Genomic DNA, 12,209 nt, shown 5'->3' on the forward strand with positions numbered 1-12,209 from the left:
GGATGAGATGAAACAGAGAGCATTGATATAAATGAATGACAGATATCGGCAATTGAAAGCTGCAAATATTTGGGCTCCACTATACAAACAAACGGCACAATAGAAAAAGATATAAAGAGTAAAATTAATCAAGGGTGGTTAAAGTGGAGATCTTTATCTGGAGTGCTCTTTGACAAAAGCATCCCACACAAATTCAAGGGAAAAATTACAGTTCCATAGAACCATTAACTATTCTATATAATCCGGAAACATGACCAACCAAAGAATCAGACAAGAGAAGTCTACAAACTATGGAGATGAGAATGCTGAGGATGATTATTGGGGTATCAAGAAAAGATAAGGTACGAAGTACATGAATACTAGGAAGTTTAAAGGTAGTGCCTATTAAAACGATAATGGTGAACAGACTTAAATGGTATGAGCACATAAAGCCTATAAACTATATAGGAAATAAGGTTAAGAGTTTGGAAGTGATGGGCAAATGTAAAAGAGGAAGGCCAAAACTTCAATGAGGTCATAATTAGAGCCAATATGAAGATATAAATTATATAAAAGAGATAACATGAATAACATAAATGTAGAGAGATATTGAAGGAGCTTACCACCTGAAAAAGATGAAAGCTAAAAAGAAAAAAATATAATTATTTCGATTATTTTATAATATATTTTTATGTAATCCCATTGATGCACAAAATTATTTTATGCAAATAAACTTATTTAGAAATTTCTAAAATTAAGCTGATTTTAATTGAATAATAATTAGATCATGAAATACAATAACATTCAAAGCTAATCTGAGACAAATCTCAATTAATCAGAAGAAAATCCCTACACCAATTATGGGAAGAAGAGTTGTGAAAGTAAGTAGTTGTCCTTTTAATTTTTTCCGCGGGAGGTCAGATACAGTGTATTTTCACGTTCAGCTAACATTTTTAATCGTTATAATATGCTATTTGTTGAAGAATCTCATAAGCAATCGATAAAAATTATGTATATAAAATAAATAACCCCATTTTGGCTAACGGATAGACACAAATACCGTACCAACAGCTGGAATGACTCTCTAAAATTGGGAGATATTTTTGAAGTTATGTTGGTAGCACAAGCGTTAAGATTTTGTGATTCCTTTTCGTCATTAGCATTAAAAGAAGAGGCGATATTATGCCTCGACGAATTTACAGATGAACTTGTCGATTCTGATCTGCTTGCGTTAATGTGGGAAGAAAGGAAAGAGGGAAAGCTTGGGATAAGGTCTGTACAATATCTGATTAAGTCATCTTTATGAGTTTCGGTTCTTAAGAAAGGTGATAAAGTATGATATAGGGTGAGTAATTGTTGAAACAAATAAATTTGATTTAATTTTTATATTGATTGAGTGATAAAGTAAAATGTTCTGATTGAATTATTATTTAAATTCGTAAGTTATAATATACATAATTAAATTAAATAAACATACTTTATCAATGGTCCAGGAAATTTTTTAAAGCCATTTATATCTTTAAAGAATGCCTTTTTATATATTTAAAAAAAATAATATAATAATAATATTGCTATAAAAATTAAACTAATAATATAAAATGATAATGTTTTATTTGCTAGATTTAAATATTATGATCTAAAAAAGTAACATTTTTAATTTAAAAAAATCAATAACCTGAATATCGATAATCTTTAGAGTCTGGCCCGACTCGAGAGATAAAAGTTTACTTCTGCCTTCTATCGGTACTTCACTGGAGCTCAGCTTTTCCTCCTCCTTAAGCTCCTGATTATCAAGTGAACTTACTAAGCCTTCATCATATTTAAGGGTAGGAGTATAAATAATCAACTTTCCGTTAGGACAAAATCTAGCTATCGTGTGGGGTCTAGTGTAAAAATGAGGTTCCTGGCATGTAGTTTCTACTTTCAATTCTTCCTCCCCGCTGTCATCTTCCGTTTCCGATTCTAATATAAAATCGAGTTTTTTAAATTCTTATTTGATTACACTCTTAATAAAAAAGTGATAAACATATATATATATATATAACTGATTTAAATGAAATAAGTTGTATTATAAATGATGTAATTTAATATACCTTCCTCCAATGTTTCATTTAAGTTATCCATCCTAGAATAATTTGAAATATAAAACGTTTATAAAGATATTCAGTCACTCTACCCATACCATGAGATGCAATATATTATAATTATATGTAACTAAATATTTTATATCAACCCCATCTAAAAACAAATCTTTGTTAGCACTATCATATACAATACAGAATTTAACATTGTTTTAACAGTTGATAAAATTCAGGCCAAAACTATATTCTGAAAGATAGTTGTTTCTAATTTAAACATTATGTTTGTAACAATACTACACACTTGTTTATAGCTAGTTAAACAAATCATTTCTATATTAATAAGGCTATTTCTATGATTTAATAAAAGCAAAATAAATTTTAAAGCGTTCTAAATATCCTACAAATTTTTTTTGAAAGATAAGCAATAAACTCCGTGGGAGCGTCTATAATTAATGGTCATACTTTAATATTAATTATGATGCACAAAATAAATATTTTCAACATGCACAAATATAAATATATACAATTTGAACCAAAATTTCCCACTAACTACATGTTAAAATATCACAGATAATGTTGTATCTAAACTTACTTAAAACGTTTTATGTATATGTGGAGGCTGCGATAAATATTTTTGTATAATATTTAAAACAATGTACATGCAACTTTATTAATTCTAATATATAAATATAATTATAGAGCTAATCATATGTGAAAAAATTTAAAGCATAAAGAAATGATTATCCAATGTAATAGTGAGAGAAATCTTGGTGCAACAAAATATAATTAATTACAACCAGAGTTTGAAATTGGAAAAAATCTAGGATCCGAAATAAGAACCTAAAACCCTCTTTTAAAATTTATAAGAATCAGTTATGGATTTCTAACAAATATAATATTTTGTATCAATGTGCCTTTCGTTCTAGGGTTTATTTTTTGTTAATTTTTTTTTATTGCTTTAACAAAGTTTGAAGCTGGAACTAGAACCTGGAGTTCTAAAAATCGTGTCAAATTTGAGAGCCGAAACTAGAACCCATTTCCCAAAATTTTAAGAACCAGAACCCCCTTTAAAAACAAATATTCAGAACCGAAACCATTTTTATCCAGGTTAACTTTGATTATAAAAAATTGTCAATTAGTAAATTTATCCTATTATTGTTTACTTTTGTTTTAGTAAAACGGTTCATATTTCAAAAACATAAGCAGACTTAAAATCGATGAAATAATAACTATATCTTCCTAGAACGACATCAAATTGGTAACCCTAAGAATAGTTTTGCAAAAAAATGAGATTTTTAGGATCTTAAAAATTGTCGCCAGCATGTAAATGTTGTCACTAGATTATTTTTTGCATTTTCATTAATTATTTAATAAAATGCTTACGGATTTAAACCATTGGGGAAATAAAAATTCATAGCTTGAGGGTAATTCGAGGCCATCATCTTATAATAATTTGAATAATAGTTTTGGGCCATCAATTGATATTGTTGCCAATAAGGTGAACTATTATTCGTTTCACCACCTTGATTCATAGACATAGACATATTGGTCATAGCGGTTAAATTGAAATTGGGGTCTAAGTTGCTCATATTACCAAAATTGGGGAAAAAATTGGAAACATTGGGGTTATTGGCGTCGTCAATTTTATTATAGGGAAATTGTTTTTTATCGAGCTTGCCTTTAGATTTGTTAGCTGTACTGACTGGTTTTTTAAGAGGTGATTGGTTGGTAGATATGTTTTGAAAGTTATCGGCTACAAATATTATATAACAAAAGAAACATATATTCATTTTAAGGTGAATTTTTTACAAATACCAATATTTAACCGATTCAATCTGATATCACGTTGATATCGGCCGATGATTGATATGAAGAAATCCAATTTATAATAATATTATGTGGTGTATCTATAATATATAAAAGCCGTGTCACAACGTCAATCAAACCAATAGTGTTCTTTTAAAAAATTCGTCCAATAAAAATCCTCATAGCTTATTTTGTCCAATGATAATATCATACCAAATTCAAACATTCATTCATTTACTTTCAATTCACATATAAACATCTTATATGCCGTGACTGAAACTAACGCCCTTGATATTTAGTAAAATATACTAGAACTAACACCCATGATTATTAATAACATTTTATCACATGACAATTCATTTTCACATGATAACTCGCTATATTTAAAATGTTTTAATGTTTCCATTTTTTGAGAAATAAATCGAATAATAGAGATAACCACCATAGTATAGGAGTTAGACAGAGTAATATTTTTTTAAACTTATTTTATTTTTAATAGTCAAGAATAACGGGCTTTCAGAATATTTTTTTTATTCAATGATGGATAAATAATAAATTTGGGAATCAGAAATTGCCCAGCAAGAATATTAAAAAAAAATTATTATAGGCCTGGCATATGTTTATAAACAGAGCCAGGTCAGGTTTCTAATTTGTTTTAATTACAAAAATATTAAATTGTATGTATAATTTTTAGTAGGCCTCCGATTTATTTAATTTATAAAAGTACTAAATTGTAATTATAATTTATATCCTTTATTTTAGAGAGATATTCCTGCACAACAATCATTGGTACAAGAACATTATCGTGGCTTGCTCAACACTAAGTGCCAATGTTGTGATTCTCTAAATTGTTCTTTGGAAAAACCCTCAGATGGCAGATTCAAGAATTGCTGTCATAAGGGTAAAGTGAAGCAGATATATTTCTTTTTTAGTTTATCATATCCTAACAATTAATTTCATTCAATTCATCCATCATTGAATAAAAGAGAAAATTCTGAATCCCCGACATTCTTGACCAGATATCAGCTAGTATATATATATAATTGGGAAATTTATTATTTAAAAAATGAATGATGGGGCCAATTTGATCCGATAAAAATTTTGAGAATTCTTGCTAGCTAGACATAGTATAATAGTTAAATTTACATTGATTCATTGAAAAGGCTGAGCGGGAGTTTTATTTACTAATTTAGATGGATGTAGTATTGTTAATTGTAATTGCAGACCCGGGGTTTGAGTCAAAATTGACTAAATCAGCTCTGAGCATGACCTTCGAGCACAGACCCGGTGTCCGGACTCAAGGTTCGGATGAATAATGCCATTCCATATAGTTCAAAAACAAATTATTTACCAAAAGTAAAGAGCAGCAAAACGCAGTGGCATTTTTGAGGTTAAATAGTAAAGCCGTGCAACTCAGTTTCGGGTTTAAAAAAATAAATCGGGTCTACCTAGGCTTAAAAATACCAAAAAAAATAGGATTAAATGAGTTATTATGTCGGTTAGCCGAGCGATTATTTTCAGCCATACAACTAATGAACGATTGGAAAAATCACTTTCTTTCTAAATAAAGGATAGATTAGAATTTTTATAGGATTAGGACAAGGACAATTAGTATTAACTTTATATTTTATTTATATTTTTAAATTTAAATATTTTCGGACTCAAGGCTAAAAGGAATATGTGAGTGCACAGATAGATCTTGTTTAAAAATCTTCTTTGAAGATATTTTATACAACTCTTAGATCATTCCAAATTTTTACCTATTTCCCTTAACATTTATTTTCAATATATTTCATTTTTTTTTTAAATTTTAAATATAAAAATAAACAAAAATACGAATTTCATTTATTTATGTTTTTTGTTTAATATGTATGGTGCCACATATAGAAAATAATAAATAAATAAAATTAATTTTGATTTTTTATATAGGGGGGAGCGTAGGGATTATTATCAAGATTTTTTACCCTTCCCTCAAATATTTATTACAATAAATAATTTAGAAGTGTTTTTTTCTTCTATTCATTCAGATAATAATATTAGGAATTAAAATTTCTTTTTCTCATTTATCTATTTTTTATTTTAAATTATAGTCTTTATATAAACTAAATTATACTCTTTGTTTAATAAATTTTCATTAAGTTTGATGATTAAAATATCGTCAAAAGTACATTATCCAATCTAGTTTGTAATGGGGTTACTTACTGCTAGTGCACTGAAGTACCTCCCCATCGTTATTTACGAGATGGAAGCATCTAGAACTACTCTAGAGGGTGTATAATTAAGGTTATTGAAATTTTTTGGATAGTCAATATTGCTAAATATTTCGATTGGAAGGCAATTTTTGGCTATTTATTAAGCAATTAATGATCGCCGTAATATCTATTATCGGATAAGAACTAAATAACATATAAATATATTCCGGCTCAAAATTAAATCGAGCCAACTATTGGGACAACTAGAGCCTACTCTTGAGCTGACCAATGCCAACTCATCTAGTTGGTTTGAGCCTTAGCCAATTTTTACGACTTTAGGCCATACCTCGAAAATTATTAATTAAATCAATATATATTACCAGCATTTTTTTTTTGTTGATATATGAATTATAAATATCTAAAAATCGATAAATTTCTATAAAATAATTATTTCGAATTCGATGTTAATTATAAATTAATATGAATTATTCGTCCTGTATTTCTTAAATTTGGTTATCGATCACAACTCGAGTTTGCGACTCGATTTGCTAGTGTAAAGTAAAAATATACAATATTTTTATATAAAGATAAGAACATTTTATAAAAAAAGAAATCTAATATTATCTTTTTTTAATACGATAATTATTTCTATGTGAATATTGGACTACTCGTCCTCTAGTTTTTAATTTGGGTTCCCGATCACAACTTGGGTGGCTCTAGTCGTCCCAATAGTAGGCTCGATTTAATTTTGAGCCGAAATGTATTATTTGATATTTAACCCTTATCCGCTAATAGATATTACGACGATCATTAATTAATAAATAGCCAAAAATTGCCTTTCGATCAAGATATTTAGCAATATTGGCTATCCAAAAAATTTCAATAAACTTATTATACACCTTCTAGCGAGTAGTTCTAGCTGCTCCTTGCTTGCAAGTAACGGTGGAGTGATCCTTCAGTGCACTAGCAGTAAGTAACCTCATTACGAACTACCAATGTACTTTAGACGATATTTTAATCATCAAACTTAATAAAAATTTGTTAGACTGCGTTATCTTTTGAGTTTTGACATTCATTTTTATTTATCATATTTTTATATGGTGATCATTATTTTTTTAGGATAATTTAGTTTATATAAAGACAATAATTTAAAATAAAAAATTATTATATGAATGAATAGAAGAAAAAAAAACACTTCTAAATTATTTATTGTAATAAATATTTGAGGGAAGGGTTAAGAAAAAAATAACTTAAATAAATTTTAAAAAACACAAAATAATAATCCCTACGCTACCCCCCCCCCCTGTATATAAACCAAAATTAATTTTTCTTAATCTATAATTTTAAAAATGAAATAAATCTAATATAATAATTTTATTTAGTTATTTTTTCTATATATGTGGCACCATACATATAAAACAAAAAACATAAATAAATTAAATTCGGTATTTTTGCTTATTTTTATATTTAAAATTTTTTTAAAAAGAAATATATTAAAAATAAATGTTAAGGGATAAGTTCTAAATCACTAAAAATTTGGAATCTTGTTCTGAGTCGTACAAAATATCTTCAAAAAAGATTTTTAAGCAAAATCCATCTATGCAGTAAAATCTTCCTTTTAGCCCTGAGTCCGAAAATATTTAAATTTAAAAATATAAGTAAAAAGCATTTTAATTTTTATAAAAAGTTATATTTATACTAATTGTCCTTGTCTTAATCCCAGAAAAATTCTAATCTATCCTTTATTTAGAAAAAAAGCGATTTTTCGAATCGTTGCAAAAGTGGTTTGGCTGGAAATAATCGCTCGGCTAACCAACACAATAATTCATTTTAATCCTATTTTTTGGTATTTTTAAGCTCTAATTCGACCCGATTAGAAAATTTTTAGCAGCTGAGTTGCTTGCAGGGCTTTACTATCTAACCCCAGAAATCTCCATTGCGTTTTGATGCTTCTTTACTTTTGGTAAATAATTTTTAAAATATTTGAAACAACATTATTCATCCGAACCTCGGGTCTAGATACCAGGTCTAAACTACGGGTCTGGACCCCAGTTCTGAACCACGGTTTAGTATTGAGAGTAGGCCTGAGCACCAAATTGGGTGGTAAATTTTACGACCAAGCAAATTAATAACACTAGATGGGGCATCGTTTTACTATAATTATCCCTTTATTCTGTATGAATTTTTTAAGATTTGATAACATTTAAATAGTAGCATAATAAAATATTTAAGATCATTCTAAAAATTTAGTGAATGTCGATCTTTTCGAATTGATAATACTACTATTAAAAGTTTTAACGAGATTGAACATAGAGATCCGAACCGTAAGGAATATTATGTTGGTTCGGATTTTATACGGTTTAAGTTCGGGTCATAAATAATAATAACGGTTTGGTTTAAACCTTTAAAATCCAGCTCAAACACTTTCCATTACAAATATTCCTAAAAAATAACAAATAAACAGTATTTAATTAATATAATATATTCCTTAAAAATACTCATCAGCTATATATACAATTGAAATAATCAAAGATATGGCGCTGTGCAGGAATATAAGAGATTAGGAATGTCTCAATTGCAGATAATTTACTGAAGGTTATTTTTAAATTTTGATTTGACTGTAAATGTATTCCAGCATATATAATGCTTATGCTAAGAATTCAAGAAAACAATATATTCAAAACCTAAGCAAGATTAAATATTTTTAGAAAATAAATTACAGATATAAATATTGGAAAAAATAAAGGTCAAAAATATTTTATTGAGTATGTGAAGAAAATATTTGAGATATTATGAAATTCGTATCTTAAAAATAATATGATTATTATCTAAATAAATTTTGCATAGTTGAAAATATTAAATATTTACTTTGCTTACATATTTTAATAATAATATCAGACATTCAGGCCCGGCCTTAAGCCCAGGTACACGGGTCTGGTCGTATCTTAGTTTTTTAATATAATAGGACCAGGCCTAAACAAATTTTTTTTTAAAAACCCAGGCCAGGTCGTAAATTTTAAACCCAAATATTTAAAATCGCCATTATTACCTATAAAAATTAAAAATATATTTTGAAAAAATTCGGGCTGAGCTTGTAAATAAAAAATTCGGCCCAGGCCAAAAATTTTTTAAATCCGGGCCGGCCTGTGCAAATAGTACATCTGCATATCTCTGAATAATATAAAATTTACGAATCACCTCTCAACAAAATATTAGCACAATTCTAATTTATATATTTTTGATTCATACATCATCAAATAAAGGGAAAATTTTTGCTTCATCCATCATCAAATAAAAGAAGTTGATACCCTGTCATTCTTGACAGGTTATCAGCTAATAAATTAATAAACGCCTTTGATATCCTAGTTTTAAATATAAAAATTAATCGTTTCATTTATTAATTTAAAAAACCTTTATCCTCATTTTGATGTCTATCACGATAATTTAAGCTTCCTTCTTTGGCCCATAATGAAGAGGATGAGATAGATTCTCTATCTTCCCTGATAGGTGCCCGTCTTATGGGAGCATCTTCATCGAATCTTCTATATTTTTTTTTAAATTAAAAATTAATTAGTACTATTCGTTAAATATATTTATATAATAATAATAGTAAATGTAATGGACGTTGTAAATTTTTACAAAAGGAGGTGCTAGAAAATGCAAATTTATTTTTAAAAAAAATATAAATTTTTCAAAATGATTTGTGCATAATTTATGGGAGGATTAGCCTCCATGCTCCTTGGCGGGCCTTCAGCCGTTTTTATCCAGTCTTCGGGCAGTTAATATCCATGTATATCTTCTACTATAATTGATTATAATATACATGTATTCGCTAAATATCTAAATGTAGAATCTAACTCTTTACCCTGATAACCAATATAAAATCCTTAAATAATCCCAATTTAAATGCTTTTATATATTAGATTTTCTTATCAAATAAGTAGGAAAATATGTCTACCAAGTTTTTAATATTGCATTTTTTTCAAAATTAAAATGGGACTAAATGAACATTAACTTAATTGAAAAATAAGCCCATTTATGTATACATAAAAATCAGTGCAAGAATAATTGTATATTGAATTAACAACCTTCATATTCTATCAAATAAATATTTATATAAATTTTTATTAGTTTCATTTGACAAAAAAAAATTCTTTTTAATCAGAGCCCTCCATATTGACAAGGAAAGTTATTATATTCAGTCTAGTAAAATTTGTATTATTAGTATAATGCTAATAAATATAATCTTCATATAAAAAATATTAGAATTTTGTATTAATAAATACTTAACTTTATCATATGCTTTTTTTTCATCTTTGTTAATGCTATCCTTTTAAAATAACCTAGCTCCAATTCCCAAAATGAGGTTTAAAAGGAGCGGACTGCCGCTCTAAATATTTAAAAAAGAAAACGTAGCTTCTCAGCCATTCCATTAGTTTTAAAAAAAAATTTAAAAGAATTTTAGCTACCGATAGATGACCCAAGCATTGGGAGCTACTAAGTTCAATAACCTTAAAGGGCAATGTCATAACCGATTAAGGTTCAAAAAAGCAAATTTCGAAGTCCAATACTGATTTTAATTAAGATATAAGAAATAGTCAAATAGAATTAATTTATAATGCAGTTTAGTCCATCACAAAATTGCCAACCTTAACATATAGCTAGGTTTTCTGTAACCAGGTTTATCGAAATCGTTCTTGCTGATTTCAACATCTGTGTAATTATTAACATCCTCTTGCCAACGCTTATCATAGACGAGAGGACGACCATGCCTGTATCTTTCGTTGCTCTGTTGGATAAAAGTTTTTAAAAAAATTAACTTTTTAAAATAAAAATTACAAACGAATTATTATATCTTAAATATTTTTCAGTATATAAAAAATTTTAATTTCTAGGATAAACTATGGAAGAAATTAAGGGGATCCGTAATTCAATATTTTCCCACGAATAAATTTTATATAGATAGCTATAGCTTTAAAATAATTGGCTAAATTTGTTAGATTTTAATTAACGAAAAATAAAACATTTATAAACAAATAAGTTATTGAAATTGCAGTAACTTATATATTAGTATATTTTATATTTAGGCTGTACTATATTAAATATCGGTATAGGATCATCGCTGATATCGGACTTTTAAAAAATTTTATCGATACCGATTTTATGCATATTTATTTTTGAACTAATTTCCCTTTCTCGTAATATATCTTCCTAACTCCCATAAAAAATGTTATAAAATAAAAATGTATGTTTTTCTTACATTTTTTAATGATAGAAGAATAAAGTACATTAATTAGAGACCTGCAGAGGTACCATTTGCACGGCACGGCCCGGATTAAAAAAATTTCGGGCTTATCCGGATTTTATATTTTCGGCCGGATTATTTTAAAAAATATTATATTTATTTTTAATTTTTATGGTTAATAACAATTAAAATATTTGGTTTTAAATATATTGCCCCTGGGTATATATAAAAAAATAAAATATGGCCCGGTGCGAACTTTCAAATTCTGATATTAATAAACTAACATAAAATATTACCCAAATTTTGTGCATTTTTATTTGTCTATTGTTTATTCCATTCTTTATATCAGAGATCTGTATACAGTGGCCGTTTAGTATAGCGGTTCAGTTTTTAATTTAAAATTTTATAAAGGTTTAGATATTAATATCGGTTCGATATATAATTTATACTTATTTGTATTAAGGTTAAAATAAATTAGTAAATTTCTGATTATCATTAATGATATGGAAGTCAATGTATAATTACACTGTGTGACAAATTTCGACTTGATTTTTTGGGAGAAAATAAAATAAACATGTTTAAGACAGTTTTTTATGCATATTATAAATCCGCTGTCAGTTTTTTTCTAGCACGTCAGGTTTTTTATTTATTTTAGGTTAAAGTGGCCAAAAAGGTCATTTTTAGCACTTTTTGAAGGTTTATAACGTTCTAATGATCCCTACAACTAAAAAAATATCTTAATTTTTGCAGCAAACCTTCCTTATTATTATTATACATTTTTTTTTATAAAATCCTTACTCAATTTAACAACCTATATTTTTTAAATTTACCTTTATTTATAAAGTCTTTTTTAATATTAATATATTTATTTATTGTGGCTTTCGTTCTCAAAAAAAATTAATGAAT

The 12,209-nt window shown here is 27.2% G+C and overlaps 1 protein-coding gene across 1 annotated transcript in view; it reads right to left on the reverse strand.

Moving 5' to 3' along the window:
- LOC135931494 (uncharacterized) overlaps positions 1-12,209 on the reverse strand; it is a 49,959-nt gene that overhangs the window by 23,232 nt on the left and 14,518 nt on the right. Inside the window, exons 8-14 of the mRNA XM_065468647.1 lie at positions 10,708-10,847; positions 9,470-9,600; positions 3,444-3,813; positions 2,073-2,104; positions 1,655-1,941; positions 1,457-1,509; positions 1,009-1,294 (exon numbers count right to left, since the gene is read on the reverse strand). Of these exons, the coding sequence (XP_065324719.1) occupies positions 1,009-1,294; positions 1,457-1,509; positions 1,655-1,941; positions 2,073-2,104; positions 3,444-3,813; positions 9,470-9,600; positions 10,708-10,847 (1,299 nt within the window). The remainder of the gene's footprint in view (positions 1-1,008; positions 1,295-1,456; positions 1,510-1,654; positions 1,942-2,072; positions 2,105-3,443; positions 3,814-9,469; positions 9,601-10,707; positions 10,848-12,209) is intronic.

Source organism: Gordionus sp. m RMFG-2023, chromosome 1, assembly GCF_954871325.1.
Source record: "Gordionus sp. m RMFG-2023 chromosome 1, tfGorSpeb1-WG-v2, whole genome shotgun sequence".
NCBI lineage: Eukaryota > Metazoa > Nematomorpha > Gordioida > Chordodea > Parachordodidae > Gordionus > Gordionus sp. m RMFG-2023.